At 39.6% G+C, this 19,172-nt stretch overlaps 1 protein-coding gene across 7 annotated transcripts in view; it reads left to right on the top strand.

Annotated features, from left to right (window-relative positions):
• dlg1a (discs large MAGUK scaffold protein 1a) overlaps positions 1–19,172 on the top strand; it is a 136,806-nt gene that overhangs the window by 86,325 nt on the left and 31,309 nt on the right. For all 7 annotated transcript variants that reach the window (XM_051946965.1, XM_051946971.1, XM_022198857.2 and 4 more), the window contains 6 exons: positions 418–587; positions 1,117–1,253; positions 1,657–1,801; positions 4,093–4,225; positions 7,831–7,987; positions 8,673–8,775. In XM_051946965.1, coding sequence (XP_051802925.1) covers positions 418–587; positions 1,117–1,253; positions 1,657–1,801; positions 4,093–4,225; positions 7,831–7,987; positions 8,673–8,775 — 845 coding nt within the window. The remainder of the gene's footprint in view (positions 1–417; positions 588–1,116; positions 1,254–1,656; positions 1,802–4,092; positions 4,226–7,830; positions 7,988–8,672; positions 8,776–19,172) is intronic.

Raw genomic sequence — 19,172 nt, 5'->3', positions numbered from 1 at the left:
TTGTCTATCTTTTCACTTCACTTCACCATTTAAGTTGTGCTTACAGTAAAGAATGCAGAAATTGAATGTTATGCCCTTGACAGTTTTGCCCTTTCCCAAGGTACATTACTACCGCTGGTTGTAATGGAGCTTCAGGCACTAGCAGAAGATGCCTGATTGAACCAGGCATTTTCAACAAAGAGTCTTACCTCACTTCATTTCACTTATATTGTAATGGATAGCCATATGTCCTTTTGTCTTTTCCTTAAGTGAACATTTAAAGGACCTTAATTGTGGCTTAAAAAGTCATTTTGTGTGACTTGCTCTCTCTCTCTGTCTAGTTTTAGAATAAGCAACTGTAGAGTCTGTTTTTCTTCCCTATTTATCTCCTGATGCCACTCAAATGACTTCTCCTCTGTGCGTGATGTTGCTGTGCAGGGTGAATGACTGTATAGTGCGGGTGAATGAGACAGACGTCAGGGAGGTGACCCACAGCGGGGCTGTGGAGGCGCTGAAGGAGGCTGGAGGTCTAGTCAGACTGTGTATACGACGCAGGAGGAGCATCACTGAGAGAATCATGGATATCAAACTGGTCAAAGGACCCAAAGGCAAGACAACACTACAAGCACATCATACAGTGGAGTCTGATAGTAGTAAAACACAGATATGCTGTAATTTTGGTGTTATTGCACCATTCCAACACATTAGATTGAAAATAGAGCAGTAACTGTGAGCTTTAGGTGCTGGCTTTCAGTTTCAAAGCAATTTGAAGGGATTCACATGCTTCTACTGTTCTACTACTTACTGACTGCCCAATGAAAACATGGAAATAAAGACTGTTAAAGTGAAAATGTAAGATGAGGGTCAGTGTTTCTTCTTTGAACTCTGCATGTTTGTGAAGAAAAGATCTAGTAATATAACTGAGTATGGGGATGAAAGGAATCAGAGCAAATAAAACCCTTAAAGCTATGGAATATGAAATCTATGAGAAAGTTAAGTTTAAATATTTTTGGTTCTGTCAGAACTGGTCAAAATGACAAAAGGTGAGAAAATGTATCAAATAAAAAAATAAAGAAAATCTTTGGGTCACCCAGAAGTTGCATCCAGAAGCTAAGACCTGCTGATGTTTTCTCTCAGGTTTAGGATTCAGTATAGCCGGTGGAGTTGGAAACCAACATGTCCCTGGTGACAACAGCATCTATGTGACTAAAATCATCGAGGGAGGGGCTGCACACAAAGACGGACGGCTACAAATAGGGGACAAACTTGTTGCTGTAAGAAGCATCTTTCAATTTTTCCTCAGCTTGTTCTCCGTGGTTTTTGTTTTGTTTTATCTGATCATGTAAAGTGCACATGTAGATCACAGCCTTCATCATAAATGAAAATGAAATACGATAAAACAAAAGAAGTTGTCTTGATAAGTTTTGGATATGCTGTCATTAATAGTGAATTGATTAAATGCTATAAATTGCATTTATTCATTAAAGTAATCACGCTTTTTTTAAGCAGATAATTAACCACAGTGTTCCTAAATTTAGAAATTGCTCCCATTTTTTACAGCAGCATCCATTGTATGTTTTTGTTCCAGGCTTTCCAGTGTACATTTGTGCTGTTTCTGTGTTTTCTGTGCGTCTATGCGTGTCTGCAGATACTAACACAGTCTCGATTCATCTCCAGGTAAATGGCTCCTGTTTGGAGGAGGTCACTCATGAAGAGGCAGTGGCTGCACTGAAGTCCACTCCTGACGTTGTGTACCTCCGTGTGGCCAAACACACCTCCCTTTTTATCAATGACAACTTCCCTCCACCCGATGTCACTAATTGTGAGTAGAGACCTGGAGGCTCTCAGTGCATGATTTAACCATGAGACAAGAGTGGAAACGAATGGTTTGAATTTGCTGATTGCATAACTAGCATTGGTGAAATTCCACCTCCATCAGACTGTATAGATTCTTGCTTTTCTTCAACTTGCAGTCGAACAGTGCTCTGGTGAATGTTGCACACATCACTGCAACCAAGATGGTGAACATTTTCGAGCCAGATGGCGTTGAGTGATAAAAAACAGCAAGGAGCAAAACTGGCAATTTTGCTCCCACAAACAGAGAAAGCTCCCGTTTACTGCTTGAGGCTGAGTCGAGGCTCTTGCTCCGAGCGACTCACTCATGAGTCACGAAATCCCAGAGCGCCATTAATACAAACAACCAATCAAGGTAGCGTGTTCAGTCACTGATTTAAAACAGGCTACAGAAAAAGGCTAAAGAGGGAGAGCAAGCCCTGAGGTACAGTACAACAGGGCCAGGGAGTAAAATGAGCTTTCATGTAAAACAGTGAAAGAGATCCAGTTAAAGATGAAGGTGATGGATCCCATGTAGGTAAGAAGTAACAGTTCATAGACCGGGCACATTTGGACAAGACTAGCAGTATCTGTAGACCTTGTGATTTAGAAATGACTGCTCTTGTCATTCTGTTTGGCATATTCACAAAGGATAGAGAAGGTCTGTTTTGCTCAGATTTATTGACATTATGATGTGTCTACCTGAATTGGCTCCCAAGATGATGTTCAAATTTGTATTAATTACTGCCAAAGCCTCTGTTACTTTCAAGCAGGAAGGTGGCAGATACAAAGTGTAGAGAAGAAGAAAACCACAACCCCAAATCACTGAGGAACTGATTTGCATGGGACAAAGATTCAAGATAATCACAGGACGTCTGTGGTTTGTTTGCAGTGACAAGTCTGCTCTACAAATTACGGACATGACAGTGTCACGCTCAGATAAAATCACAGACCACCGCTGCAATTGGCACAACTTACTAAAGTTCCCTAAATAATACTTGTCCCATTCACATATGGCTTAATGTATTTCAGAGCTTGATATGTGCTGTTTCACTTAATCTGTGAGTAGTTATAATGCTCATCAGCATTTAGGTCTGTAATGACATGGCAGCTTTTAACTGTTCACCGCTCATGAAGTTTGTGCTCCAGTTAACTGGACCCATAATCTTGGTGCTTATCATCATTTTAGTTCAACTTAAGGACAGTCAAGGTTGAGTGTGAGGGAGTTCTCGTGACTAAATGTGTCAGAAAAATAGGTTTTAGACAGTCAAAGTTTTGGTTCAGTGCACTTACTAAAGTTGATCATAAATGTTGCTGTGCATCAGTTCTAGATACCACATTGTATAAATTTTCCCACATCGGTTATTAGAGACCAGATAATTACCAGTGCCATTATCATTACATACCTGAATTTACCTGGAAGAGTTTGAATAATGATGCAGTTTTTATTTTATTTTTTATTTAGCCTTTATTTATACAGATAATCTCATTGGGACACTGGGTCTCATTCTCAAGTGAGACCTGTCCTCAAATAACATAAGACAACATTGAGTCACTGACAAACACTAAGGGACCTGTACTAGACAATATAATAATACAATATAACACTGAGTTACAGACAGACAGGTTCATGACAAAACACAACATAGACATCAAAGTGGATGTGCAAAGCACCAAGCAATGAAGTTAAAATGTAAAGACACTAAGAACAAGAACAAGTCCTAAAAGATGATATTTCCATAGTGTTTAAAAGATGTTTGAAGTCCTCCAGGAGAATCAAGTGGGAGTTGTCAAGTTGTCTCCAGGACATAAACCTCCCTGTCGTCACACATTGAGAGTTTTAAAAGCAACTAAAATTACTAAGAAATCTCTCTAGTCATATTTAAAATATATCCTGCAATGATCACATCTCCCAGACAGTTTATTTGTTATATAACAGTCTGATTATCAGACTGGGTAAATTTGGTTCCCTGGATTACTGCCACTTGTCATCACTCCAGATCAGCATAATATCAAACAACACGTCATTTATCACTGCTCTGAATCTAACACTTTACCAAGCAGCATATATCACACCGTCGTATCTCAATATATCTGCTGTACATTTCGCTACATGTGTGTTTTAGTACAATGTGAGCTGTGATTAAATATATGTCAGGATGACAGTGTTTCCAATACAATAAGAGCATGAGCATCAGCAAGTGACATTTCACAAGAAACAAATGAATTTTGTAAACAGTATGGTAAAGTAAGGAAAAAATGTTGTGTGTTTTTCTGCAGCGTACTCCCCACATCAGGACAACCATATAAGCCCCTATATGAGCGGCAGTCAGTCTGTAAGCCCCGCCCCACTGACCACACCCAGATACTCACCGCTGCCCAGGGCCATGACTGGAGAGGATGATGTGCCCAGGTGAGACCTCACTTTATCCCAAAAACACATTTCACTGTCTTGACAATCAGGAACAAAGATATCTCTGTGACAAGACTAGAGACATGTGGTAGCATTCTAGCTCTGACCTTTACCAAGGCAAGCCACGCAATCAAAGCTATTCATATATATATTACATTATTCATTTTTAAATTCAGCTTTTCAAAATAAGTTTTCAAAGAACAACTCAGTTTTGACTACATATTGAACCTCAACAAATGCCAGTGGGATGGAAAGGCATGTTACAGTATATATATATATATATATATACACTGTACACCTTTTTTCTTTTTTCTTTTTAATAACATGTAAGCGTACAAAACATTGTGCAACGAACAACAAAAAAAAACAGACAACAGGGGTTCAAAATTGAATTATACAATAGGTTGTGAGTATTGTGTGTTACAGTATATTTAACATTTTCAACTTTTTGATTGTGGGGCTGCTCAGCGGTGTAGTGGTTAGCACTTTCGCCTTGCAGCAAGAAGATCCCTGGTTCAAATCCCGGGGTGGGCCTGGGATCTTTCTGCATGGAGTTTGCATGTTCTCCCTGTGCATGCGTGGGTTTTCTACGGGTACTCCGGCTTCCTCCCACAGTCCAAAAATATGCTGAGGTTAATTGATCACTCTAAATTGTCCGTAGGTGTGAATGTGAGTGTGATTGTTTGTCTGTATATGTAGCCCTGTGACAGACTGGCGACCTGTCCAGGGTGTCCCCTGCCTTCGCCTGAGTCAGCTGGGATAAGCTCCAGCACCCCCCGTGACCCTAGTGAGGATAAAGCGATGGATGGATGGAACTTTCTGATTGTCCTAAACTAGTTATGTGTGACATCAACCAAACATATTTTTAAAATTCTGATATTTATCAAAGTATATTCATTCTACACCTGCCATTTAAAAACTCACCGAAACATAAAACTGTTGGCACTAAGTCCTGTAAAAACAGAACGTTCTGTACTGCTCAGCGCAACTGAAAAGCTATTAGTGACTCAGCTGTGACCAACAGTCACATGAAAACTCAGGGACTTTTTGGCTGAACTGCAGGCTGTGTTTACACAGGAAAAAAGCAAATATATAAAAAAACAAAAATTGAGAAAATTGAGTTAAGATACAGTAGGGCCAGTCGTACAAGTTACATTTAGCATGTTTTTTTGTAATGTTAGTAACACCTGTGGGCTCATGTTGTCCATGCTGATTTTCAGTTTTTTTTAATTTTGTAAAACAAAAGGAAAAAAAAAGAAACTTGTACCATTATGCACAAACGACATTTATGAGTTCTCTTACTTCAAGCAGTGGTTGTGCTGTTTCCATGGAGATGCAGGGGTTTATGTTGCAGTGGAAAATTAGCCCATAGTGAGTAAAAAAGTAATAAAAACAAAAAAAAATAAGCTTCTTCGGATTCAGAAGGGAGAGGCAATTATTTGTCTAAAACAATTTAATTACTCATGATTCATCTCTAAATATGTATTTTTCACTGGCTGTGTTACGTTAAACGGAAATTTTTAGGGTTGAATATTTTACCCAAGATGTGTATCTAATTGTAATTTTTAAGCGGTCAAACTAGAGAGTAAATATGCAGCATTGATGTATGATAGTGATTTTAATTTTTACTTAGAGGCTGCTCTAAAAATGTGCATGTGTGGGAGAAATCTGGACTTAAATTTTTGGTATAAATTTCTGTTTATCTTCTAGCTCTCTGCAATGTTCTCTTGGTCTCCAGTGATTACTTAACAGTAAATTTAGTTTGGTGCCTTTTTGAAGTGTGTGAGATTCTCCAGTGATTCATGCAACTGACAATATTTGAATGTATCAACTACTGGATGCCCAATTATTTACATACAGTATGTGGGAGATCATTTTTCTTACTTTTTACAGTGAAACCAAATGTTTTAGACTTCACCATTATTTCTTAAAAACTGTCAACCAAGAAAGAAAATTTTAAATTTCAGTGTGTGCCAAACTTTGAGGGAATTCTGTTCAGTTTTGCAGTTTTGTCCTTGTAGTTTTTCATGCTATGTCTCATGTTCTTCTCTGAGGTCTTCAGTGACCATCAGTGATGTCCTCGATGCCATTTTATGAAACGGAGTCCTAGAGAGTCCCAAATACACTAAGTGACCTCTGTCCTTCCCTGCTTGCTCTGCTGCTGCATGAGCAACTGTGTGTGTTTGGCAGAAAAAGGCAGATGGCTCTGCAAATTTTGTCTGGCATGTAAACTCAGGTCACATATGTACACGCACGCAAACACATGCAGATACACTCTCAGTGCTGCTCTACTGTCTTTAATCCATTTTAATGGAGGGATTACAGCCTATCACAGCCCTCGTCACTCGGCTGGCGTCACCGTGGTTACCAGAATATGACTCATTTCGTCATAGACCTCAGGGCCAATCAGTGCCCTTTGATTATAATAAATCTGATAAGCTTCAGATGGACTGCAGAATGGTCATTTTGACGTCTGCCCTTCTCTTTTCTCCAATTATTTTCTCTCCTATTCTGTCTTTCATCTTTTTCTCTCTCGCTCTCTGATTAGTCATGCGAGTAGAGGATTGTGGGTTTTAATAAAAGGCCATTGAGTGAGCACAATTGTTTTACATCTGCTTTGTCTCTAAGCAGATGATTTCAAATGAGAGATTTGATATTTATTCAGAAATAATATGACTCATTCAATTGTTTTTCAGATACACCAGTTCAGCTTTTCTATCTCAGTACCATTTTCAGTACATTAACCCAGGGTGTCTGCCAAAACTAGTCTCCAGTGTTTTTTCCTGTATAGCAACATGGAGGGAAGGCAAGGTTTTCTGTGGCACTAAAAACTGAGTCACCACCCCACCTCAATGAATGCGATGGGATTTTAATTACACCGACAAGGAAGCATGTTTAATGTGGAAATGTCACATGTGGCTGAAACAGAATCCACTTAGGAAGCTCAGGTTTGGTTCCCGACACTGATCCAGCAAATTGGATTGCTCATTCTGTGAAACTGAGATCAGTGACAGTTATTTAACTTGTACCAGTAGATACTTGTTGTCCAGTAGCTGCTTCACTGCTTGCTTGTGTCCGCTTGGATTTCCTTCGTGTTGTTTTACTTCCTTTTTTCTAAGACATTCAAACTTTGTTGACTGATCAAATAATAAAACAGTGAAATAGTCTGAAGTGTGTGTTTAGAAAAACACACAAATACCTTCAGGTGTGGGTGTTCACGTTGACTGTAGTGTTGCAGCAAAACTGAGAAAGTGCAGTACTGACATCTGCTGGTGACTATGGTGAATCATTTTAATGGCAAATTTCCTTTCCTGCCACTCAGATGAACAATTTATCACTACAGATTTCACACGTTTAGAGCATAAATACATACAGTCCAGTAACTGCTGAATATACTAGCCATATTTTAACTTTTTAAAATCTTTTCAGAATTAATTATTGAAATATGTCATTGGCCATGCCAGATTGATCAAGTGTCTGGATACACAATGAAACAGAAAAAAAACACTGATTATTTATGCTAAAACAAACAAACAATAATCTGTAGATAGCATCATCTGTTTCCCTCATCCAATGTGTGTGTGTTTGATTTGTGTTTCTTCCAGGGAACCCAGGCGGGTAGTGCTGCAGAGGGGCTCCACAGGCCTCGGATTTAACATTGTTGGAGGGGAAGATGGGGAGGGAATCTTCATTTCCTTCATTCTTGCCGGAGGTCCGGCTGATCTCTGTGGGGAACTACGAAAGGGAGACCGCATTCTGTCGGTACGATCTCATAGATCCAGTGCACAGAGAATTACAACGCAACTACTGTCACCATTGCTATTATTAATCGCCCTAATTTTGCTTTTATTGCTACATAGGTTGTACACCGTAGCCCTATAAAGGGAACCATTCTCTGTTTATTTTCCACAAGTGTCTCTGTGCATTAATAAGGTGGGGTCATGCAGCTCAGAACACATGTAAAATTTCTGCTAAAGCTGGACACAGTGAACTCATCCAGATGCATCTTTGCTTTCATTTGCATTGTCACCAGCAATCTGAAAAGGAAGTAAAATTCCACTTACCTGGTATTGTTGTCTTTGCATATTACTACTCAGCCAACAGTCACTAATGGCTCACAGGTCGTGTGTGTGTGTTGAAGCCATGTTTCATGTTCCACCGAAATGAAATATGGTTTTGATTTTCTTCAGACAGGTCTCAAGCTGGATTTTATTCTTAGACTGTGGAGATGCTGTCAGTCCCTGCAGAGTTACTGTATTATGTATTCATGTATGCAAGTACTGACATTAAATGAGTGCCTGCGTAGAACAGGCCTTCACAAAGTACACAGCTGCTACATGTGTTAGTGATTGACCCACTGCAGTGTTTTTAACGACATGCTCATCTCACTGTACATTTATTGCCGTTGATCGGCCCTGGGTTATAATTTTATGTGCTGTGTGTGTAGGTGAACGGGGTGGACCTGTCCAGTGCAACACATGAGCAGGCAGCCGCAGCTCTGAAGAACGCAGGACAGACCGTTACCATAGTAGCACAGTACAGACCTGAGGGTGAGTACTGCACATTCACTGTCATAGAAGAACATTTGAAAATGCCATATCAGATTTCGATCAAGTGGGCAAGCTATTGCACAATACAAAAGAAAATGAACAGGTTTTTGTAATACATGATGATGGTGTGGGTCTATCTGTGCTTTGTCTTTGTCTTTGGTAATACCAGGCAGTGTACTGTGGACACAATATTTGCATATTGCTGCCCTCTGCAGTTACACTCATGAAAAAAATTAAAAGGTTGTAAACAAAATGTGCAGGCAGAATGTACAGAGAAGCTAGAAACCAATAACAATGCCATTTACATGAGATGCAGTGATGATCTGCGAGCATACCATAGGATAGAAGTATTTCTAGTGTGAGGAAATTTTCATAATATTAATTAAAGGAAAGACAGTTATTTTGATCATTTGTGATTCGGTCAACATAAACACACATACTGTACACCCATACATGCATACTTTTGTACATCTGTGCTTGTAAAGAATCACATAATGCTGTGCTTGGCCCTAAAGCAAAAACAACAAAATAACAATATTAATAATTTCCTTTATACACCACTTTGAAAACAAGCAGCATCCAAGAAGACAAAAATAAAGTTTTAAAAAAAGAAGGGAACAGATGAAAAGAATATTAAAAGCATTAAAACCCGTAACAAGGAACAACAACAGTGATGAGCAATAAAGAGGCAAAATCATATAAAAGCATGTCTACAAACAATTGGTTTGAAGAGGAAATCACAGACTGTGGGAGCTTTATCTCCTTAAGCTGGTCTGTCCAAATCAAAGGGGTCCTGATGGCAGAATCATGGTCACCTTTAGAGCTAAGCCTCAGCTTTGGAACAGCTAGAAGGGCCCCACCTGAAGGCTGCAAGCTGGCTCACATAATGTCACCGTTTCTGCTATGTGGCTTAGGGCCAGACCCAGACGGGCTTTAAAACTGCTCAGTAAAATCTTAAAAACAATTCTAAAGCAAACAGTGAGCAAATGGAGAGAATCTCAAATTTGGGCTGATGTGATGTCTTTACAGCCCAGTAGGAAGGCGGGGTTTAGCAGATGACATCTCGACTAACATGATTACCCTGATACCTCATCCAGCCCTCACACCAAACAGACCTACCTCTTAAACTAAATCTGAACTCTGTGTGAGACTTTAGAGGGTCAAAACACTCAAATTTGCCCTCACAAAGTCAGACTTACGTACAGACATACGCCGAGATTCCCACCAAGCAACTGGATGTTTGTCTAGTAGAGGTGACTGAGAGAACCGTAACCTAGGAAACCAGGTTATAAAAGCTGATTGGCTCAGCTAATTGGACGCTGTCATGGGGGGACTTGAGCATAGAGCACACACACACACACACACACACACACACACACACACACACACACACACACACACACACTCATGCACAATATGTTGATGCTGGTCTCCTGATCCCTGATTCACTTCAGAAGTGTGTCTACTGGAAGAGGCTGTCTGTGGGATGTGTCCGTGTGAGACTCCTTCTGGTATCGTCATGTATTATTCAGAGAGCCTGTCCACAAATATGTCATAGGCAAAACCAAGGATCACAGGTCCTTAAGAGTTTAAGGAGACACGAAGTTTCAAATAAGTAGATGTTACAGCCCTAAATATTGTTTATGTTTCATTCATGATTTAATTTCAGTTCTAGGTGGCAGATACCCAGCATGTAATGTACATAAAGATTCTTTACAGTCCACCAAAGGAGAAGTATGTTGCAAGATTGAATTCAAACCAGCAGGATGATGTAAAAAGAGGGCAGTAGACCCTCCAATATTCAGATCTTATTTAGTCGTATCGGGTGAGAGAAGAAGAGGGGGCAAACACAGTGTCACATCTGAGACACTGAAACATAGCTTAGTATAAACTGTTGGGAACATTTTGTATTATTCTCTTGCAAAGATATCAAGGCTGCAGTAGGGAGTCCCACTAAATGACAATCAAACTGTCCACAAAAACACAGAGTAATATGGTTAGAATATTCAAGAACACCACCACGAAATTATGCACGTTAGCCTTTAAATGAAAGCACAGCCCATATGTCCCATCAAATATTATGCAGGCCAAATTGATATTGGCCTTGCTCATATAAGAGGGTAAAAGACATTAGGATGTGGAGGGCACCATCACAGCATAATGAAGTTCCCCAGCAGCTCCAATAAATGTCTTGGAAGCTCATGGAAATAGCACGGGGATATAATCCATACATCATGCTGCAAACCATGATGTATGGATTATGAATTCTAAAAGGTCGTGCAAGCATGATAAATGGACTCTGAATTCTGATTTAGGGAGAGAAAATGTGATTAAAGGGAGATCCTAAATGAAGTTTCCTTTCAGGTGCAGATGATAAATTGATGCTGAAAAAGAAGATAGTAGACTGTGACCCTATAAATCCATCTCAAATGCTCAAATACTGTAGGTCCTTTGATATTTTGACAAAAAAATAGAGATTACAGCTTTGCTTTTCTAATAATGATTCAAAAATTGCACCTTATTAGTGACATAGGTTGTTGTTGATCATAGTGCAAAGTGGATTTTCCCATGAAAACTAAACATCTGACAGCTTTTTACCTTGAAATACTGTCATGTGTTGCAGAAACTGGTGACAATATTTTAATTATGAGTTAAAATCAAAATTTCTTTTGTAGCAAATACGTGTGATCATATTGAAAATGGCTCACAGTAATGTTTGCCACTGATCGCTGAGTAAATGTCTGGTTGTTGTACTAGAAGATTAATTTTAAGTCATTAATATGGTGGCACACTTTGATTTGATTCCAAGTAAATCATAGATGAAGAGCAAAGATGGTACTGAGGCCTTCAAGTCAGTGGGTCCATGCTGAAGAGAATAACTGAAAACTGATTTGATAAAGTTGCATTTTAAGCTCAAAGCTACACACCCTCTTCTGTAAACTGCTGTCTCTTGGCCCACAATTAAAAAGAGCCCAGAGGGGATGCAGACTGAACACAAGTGAACATAATGATGCTGATATCTAATGCTAATCTTGAAATTAATTGCACCCCAACACTTCCTTTGTGAAAATACCCACGAGATCAGCAGCGCATTTCATCAGGGTGATCTGCATCTGCTCTGGATTGTTAAGCAGGATCAGCACCATGGACAGCACCCTAAGATCTCAGAGGGCCGCACAGGAAAACCGTTGAAGTGTTACAAACTCATTTATCCTTGCAGCTTGCTCTCTCACAGATGTCGGCCTCTGCAGTTTGCGTCAATATAAAGCAATCACAAGTGATTCAAAATCTACAAAACACGTCAAAACAACACGGTCAAACCTAATCTATTTGAGCCTCTTTATCCATTTTTTCCTGCTACTGACACATGTGTTCAGTATATTGAAGTACTAAAACCAACAAAAATACAGAAATAGTGGACACATGTCAGTATAACGCACTACAGTTCAACAGGAAACTACAGAATCTAAAACATCTTTCATCTTCAAACACACTTTTTAGGCCTGTTTTTTTGAATATACTCAACATCTTTGGTGATTCTCTGCTGACAGCTGACCAAAGAGCAAAATGGTTCAAAGATCTCTGTTTTAGGTCAGTGCAGCTCTGCCTTGGCATTGTTTGGTGTCATGCTGGGATGTTTCCACTCATTAGGAATCATAATAATCCAGGTGCCCTCATAAGGGGACTGCTCTGTGACTTAGTTTTCATGTCCTAGCTTTTCCAAAAATGACCAGTTAGTTGTGTGCCTGTGTCGTGACTCTTCAGCAGTCCAAGTCCTGACTGCTGAATGAACCCCTATATCAAACCGTCTGTCCATGCTGGCCTTTGGTCAGCACTGAGAGTGAGTGAGTGTCCTTCTGAGGTCCATGTTTGTCCCATTCCCGTGGCGACAGCATGCGGTGACCAGCAGTGTTCCCTCTGTTTCACACACACACTTCCTGCCAATGAGAGAGGAACTCATAACGACCTCCACCAGGAGAGGAAAAGTGTCTGTGTGGGCAGGTCTCCTCCTGTTATTTATATTAAATATGGTGGCCACTGTAGCCAAGCACAGCACAGCATGGCACAGAACTGAACTGCTCAGTGTGTGTGTGAGTGTGTGTGTGTGTGTGAGAGAGAGAGAGAGAGAGAGAGAGAGAGAGAGAGAGAGAGAGAGAGAGAGAGAGAGAGAGAGAGAGAGAGAGAGAGAGAGAGAGAGAGAGAGAGAGAGAGAGAGAGAGACATGGTTGACTTAAGCTGATGCAGCACATATACTGTAGATCAGTGTTTATTTGAAGTACAGCAGATGGAGTGTGATTGTGGAAACTCTTCATGCTGCATTGCTACTGCAGGCGTCATTCAACACCTTTGTGGCTATTTTAAGTAAACTCACATGTCCAATAAACAGGTGAGGCTGTTGGCCTGTTGATGTCCTAAGTACACTAACCTGTCACATTTTTTGTTGAATGTTATTTTGGAGAGAGTAGACTTTACTTTAAGTGCATTATGGGGCATTAGAAGCAAATAACGAGCACTGAAGATTTATTTATTTATGTATTTAACAATGTAATCATCAGACAAGCTTATCTTTGGTATTGTTTGCTTAATCTTACAGCTGACACTGTAAATCTTCAGAGCTATTATGCTGTGTGCTGGCTATGTTGATGTTTTTTATTCATGTTATTATGCGCTTAATGTTTATAGTGGATTTCAGGATAGCTTTGAGGTCACAGTTTATAACTTATCCCCTAGATGTTTCCTTCCAGTAGCACTTCTCAAACAAGGTGCCCAAAGAGCAGGAATAAAACACATGAGAGGACATTTCAGCATTGCAGTCCTGAACCAGTGTTTGATTTAGGATACAGTGGAACCGGAGATATTCTCTTTTTCCGCACATTCTTCTTCCTTGTCAAAACCTGAAGCCTCCATTGCCCTCAAGGTCACTTGACCGCAGACAACTCATGTCAGTAGCATAGATGAAATCACAGAGGTGCATTGAGTTCACATCTTTATACAGCTGGATTTATTATTCTGTATGAACCGTATGTTAGATGGTTGGATAGCACTGGAAACCCCTCATCGCCACACTGCTGTCATTGGGTAGACAAGCCCCTCTGGACCAGCAGTACCTGTGTAGGAGGGTGTCTTTTCACATTTGATTGATGATGCCAGAGGGCTGGTTGATGATTTATGGTTAGATGCTTCCAGTTTTAGAAGTGTAAATTTCAAAAGGTTCAGGCAATCTTTAAATAACCCGTAAATATACGAAGGCAATCTTATGTTTTTTGTCTCATGTCTTTGATACACATATACGCAGTGCCAATAAGGATAGTAGGTCTGGTGTTAATTAGCATTTTGCATTTGTAAAATTACTAACAGTAATCATCATTATTGGCACTGAACTTCATTATTGGTGCATCCATTCAGCAGCAAAAGGCCATGCACATCTATATAGCTGTGGACAGCCCTTGATGTGCCCCTTAAAAACTGACATACCTTGAATTACTACAGCAATCTGAAAATGACTTTGGTTTCTCCAGTTTCTTCTGGATTCGGTTACTTTAAACACCCTCTCTGGTCATTGATTAAACCCATAAAAACTCACCTCTGTCTCTCAAAGTTTCATATGTTGGAATTTTGTTTTCCATGTAAATTATTGCATTTAGCTCTAAAATGTCTTAAATGTAACTCCTCAATGTTGCTTCCTCTAGAATGTGCAGATCTATGAATTCATCATCTCTCTCCTCATGCTCCTCCCTGCTTACTGTTAAAGAAGAATATTGACACAGAAACTTTCGCCCTGCAATCAGACAGGACTGGTTCTTTAGTTTTGTTATGTATGAAACCCTGGAAGTCTGAATCTGTGTTATGAGACGGTTATCAGTGCACTGCATTGTCAAGATGGAAATGCTCAGGAATGGTTTTGATTGTTTTGCTCCACTATATGGACTTGTTAAGAAGGTGAAAAAAATGCTTGATTTTCACCAGAGGGAGTCTTTTGAGACATCAGCAGAGAGTGCCCTGACAGATATAAAATTAGTAAAAATCATACATTGAAATATCAGTTATGCTACAATATCTTCGGAAAGTTGGCCACCAATAAACCGCGGGTCCTCGCCGTCATAACAGGCCAGTGGCTTTACAGTCACAACAAATCATAATCTGAAAAAGAAGATTGTTTTGGGTTTTTTTTAATCAAAAGTAGTTTAATTTTCTCATTCTAAATCAAAGCTTTCATGCATAACATAAATCCTTGCATAAATTAGCCAATCACTCATCCCAAATGTGTGTAAATATATATATATATATATATATATATATATATATATATATACTAAGAATACAAAATAAAAGCCACTGCAGTTGTATGTAGCTGTTGGTTTGCTGCTTCTTTTGTGTCCTCTCATGTATCCGGTACAGCTGTTATTTGTGCTGATCAGAAAAATTTCAGGATGTTCATTAAAGAACCAAAATGTTGCAGTACTGACCTTTAAGCTTGATATTCTCCCGTGCTGTTAAGTTTCCTGATGTGGGGCTGTAAAGCCTGCAGGTTGACAGCGGTATTAGTCACTGGGATTACACACAACTGTCACAAGCACACACTATCCCACACATAAACACACACGCGCGCACACACACACACACTCACAGAGGCGGTGTCTGTCAGCAGTAATACTGAGGTGATGCAGAGAGGATTATCTTCACTTCTGTTAGCTGGCTTATTACACTTTGTGTGTGTGTGTGTGTGTGTGTGTGTGTGTGTGTGTGTGTGTGTGTGTGTGTGTGTGTGTGTGTCTGTGTGTGTGTGTCTGTGTGTGTGTGTGTGTGTGTGCGTGTGTGCGCCGTGTACAAGTTGTTATGGAGAAGATTAACAGCAGTTCTATTGCTGTGCTTTCACACACAAAGTTGCTGGAATATCATCTGCTGAATACGTACAGTAGAGTGCTTTCCTTTCTTTCCTTGCGTCACTTTATTACTCCGTTCTTTCTCCTCCGCTCAGTGTCTTTCCTCTTCGTTTCTCCCCACCTGTCAGCTCCTCCTCTCCTCCCCAGGGCTTCTGGTGTCTGTGGTAATGGTCTGACTCACCGCCCGCAAAGTGTGATTTGGGGGATTGGAGGTGTCACTTGTAATGGAAAGGTGACTGATTTGAGTGTTGCCTTGTCACTGTGACACTGAGCTGGTAAAGATAAACCAGTTCTTTTTTTGTTTGTTCTGGCTTTTAAACTTAATTTGATTGTAGACATTCTTGTTTGAAATTGTTTCATTTGCTCTCTTCTTTTTCTCTCCCTTTATCTCTCCTGCAATCTAATCCCTTAATCGATACCAATATAGATTACTGTACTGTATAGCTTCAATTATAGATGAGCTCCTTCCAGCACTGCTATTTTTAGAGCCAGAGCCTTATATCGACTAATGTACACTTATAAAACTGACTTAGGAGGAGAAGGATGGGATTTTCTCTGTGTTGTTGTAAATTCAGCTGATCAACCACAAGAGGTTTATGTTTGCAAACTCAAGAAGGACATTTGTGAATATATTTAGAAAACACTCTCCTAATGCACTCTCTTAACATTTGTTTTTAAAAGCACACACCTGTTAATATATCTGGTCTCTTGTAATCATGTAGTCAAATACACACCCAAAAACCAAGTATAGCCCTCATATTGACCTTAATATGTAGATAACGGGCCTTTCTTTATCTCCTTGGAAAAATTAGACCTTTGCAGAAGCCAAATTAAAAGGACTCAACCAGGGAAAATGAAAAATTAAAGAAAAGCTCATAAATTGTCCACTGGAGTTTTCTTGAAAACAAAGCTAGTGCTGCATTGTGTGTGTCCTTGGATTTGCTTCCTCGTTTAAGCTTTAAGAGGGTAGTGACATTCTGTCAGTCATTTTGAAGGCGACTGACTCAGACTTTGTCATGTGCCCTGTCAGCAACCTTCAACGCAGCTCTTCCTAAAATATGATGAGGTTCATAGTCAGGAATACAAAACATAGTAGACTGTTTAATGCCTATGAATTCCCATTTTTATTTCCTATTAGAGAAGATGAGCCTATAAATTAGTGTCACACATCTGGCTGCAGTCAGGGGATGATCAGGACACACGATGCTTAACAGATGTATTAGAACACCTGTCACAAAAACAAGAAAACACAAATATTTTAGAAATCTGTAAAAAACTTGTTTCAAAATAAAAACTGCATCAGTATTTATTAGGTAAACAACAAACTGGAACAATTAAATAGCCCTTATTCATGTATATTACCCAGAAATCTTAGTATTTTGTATGACCTCTTTCGGTCCTGATAGCAGCTTGTATTCTTGCTGACATTGTTTTTATGTACTTTTCCACAGTCTCTTTTGTTATTGAGTTCCAAATGGTTTCTAGCTGTTCCCAGAGACTTGCTTTGGATGAAACTTTTGTACGATCTAATTTTGAATTCAATAAATCCCAGCTCTGTTCAATAGGATTCCAGTCTGGACTTTGCCAGTCCATCAGTTCCAGTCCTCCAAACTCCTTTTTCTTGGTCCAGTAGTCTCTGCACAGCTTGAAGTATGTTTGAGGTCATTGTCTTCTTGGTCTATGAACCCACGACCAATCAGGTTCAGTCCAGAAGGGATTCCACGATGAACCAAGATGTTGACCACTGATTTTACTAAGACAAAGACATACTTGATCACACTGTGAGAACACCTTATGTCTTGTCCTGTTAGTCTCAAAGACTATCCAGCATCATGAAGTGCTTTAATTCAGACACAGCTTTCCTCAGTGAGTTCCCTATGCTTCACCATTTTGAACTAAAGGAAGGAATTTCAAAGTGAATTCATGTTTTGTACTCAGCACTATAGCCAGCACTGCAATTTGTAAGAAGTCAGATATTAATCAAGAATAACATACAACTACTAAGGCAAAATTTTCTTTTCTGAAATGCAAGCAAATGGCTGTAATTTGACATCTCAATCAAAAATAATAATGTGCTTTGCTATTTTTTCAGTTTTTTTTATAAAGCAGTAAATTTGAAAATTTGTGGATAACATCAATAATATTTAAGCACTGAAGATATCGTTTTGATTAAAGAGCTTGCACATACTGATGGATCAACGTTTACTACAACAAAAACATATTTTGGTAATCAACAATACTGTTAATTTAGGGCAGCAGGGGCAAATACCAGGGTGGTGTTATAGTATATATGTAGTCTAGTAAGAATGTTTTAACATAACATCTAACATGTTACTATATTGTTTGTTTATTGCAGTAGCTTATTCTTTGGAACCTCATTGAGTAGTCATGACCATGTCTGTATAGCTTGTTAGGATGAGACTGAAACGGCTGCAGGGATGAGTATCACCTGCACATTACAAACAAGAGTTCACTGATTTAATGCACTGCTCCATAGAGTGCGTACTGGTAAAAAAAAAACTCCACAGGGTACCATTAAATCTACTTTATATCAGTGTCAAAAGTCTAAATAATAAGGCAATATCGATGTGTCCATGCTCCCTCCTGCAGGAAGGAATAGGATACAGAATATGGGTATTCAACTTTATTATATCAGGACCTATTGTTCCAGGTAGTCCCAAGACACCGTATTCAACCTTATGTTCATATATTTACTTGTCTCGTTTAGTAGCAGGATTTGTGTACTCAGGAAACAGGAGAACAGAAGAAAAGGTGATCTGAAAGGGAGAGATTGGTGCAATGCACACAAGCCTAAAGATGTGAACTGACCATCTCCAGAGGTTTTCTGCTGGATAACACTGAAGCTGCACAATGCAGAAAAGGTCTCCGCCAGCTGCTGAATGGAGGAACAATGCTTCTCTGGGGAGAGCAGAGGAGAGGAGTGTGGAGGTAAATGAAGGAAGGAGGGAACGTGAACCCCACAGCCATTAGTCTCTGTCATCACTCCTCCCCCTCCTCTTTCTCCCACTGTCCTCTCCTCCTCCTCCTCACTTTTCCATTTTCCATCTCTCTTTCTGTATTATATCTTGTTTTCTCCCTCCTCCTCCTCTCTCTCTCTCTCTCTTTCCATTCTGTGTCTCTTCCTCCTAATCTGATAATGCTGCACTGAGGTGATGTGTGCTGACAGAGACAGTTAGATTCTGATCACGTGAAGCCTCATATGTGGCGATTTCGATGTGTGTTTTTACTCATGTGGAGTTCCATGTCTGCCTGTGTGGTAGAATTGTGGAAGCTTGCAGCATAACTGGCTCACTTTTACATGATAAAAAATAGTTTCAAGCCATATTTTTTTTCACATGCAGAGGATTTCTTCACAGACAAACCACACAACCGTACCATACAATAAGATATGCAGACAGAGAAGAACGGAGGAAAACGAGTCTCGACTGGAGATGAAGGGGAAGAGAGACAGATGGAGACACAGACAAACATAAATCATGCAGAGCAGAAAGA

The sequence above is a fragment of the Acanthochromis polyacanthus genome, chromosome 4 (genome assembly GCF_021347895.1).
Source record: "Acanthochromis polyacanthus isolate Apoly-LR-REF ecotype Palm Island chromosome 4, KAUST_Apoly_ChrSc, whole genome shotgun sequence".
In the NCBI taxonomy this organism is placed as follows: Eukaryota; Metazoa; Chordata; class Actinopteri; family Pomacentridae; genus Acanthochromis; species Acanthochromis polyacanthus.
This window is presented reverse-complemented; position numbering and strand designations above follow the sequence as displayed.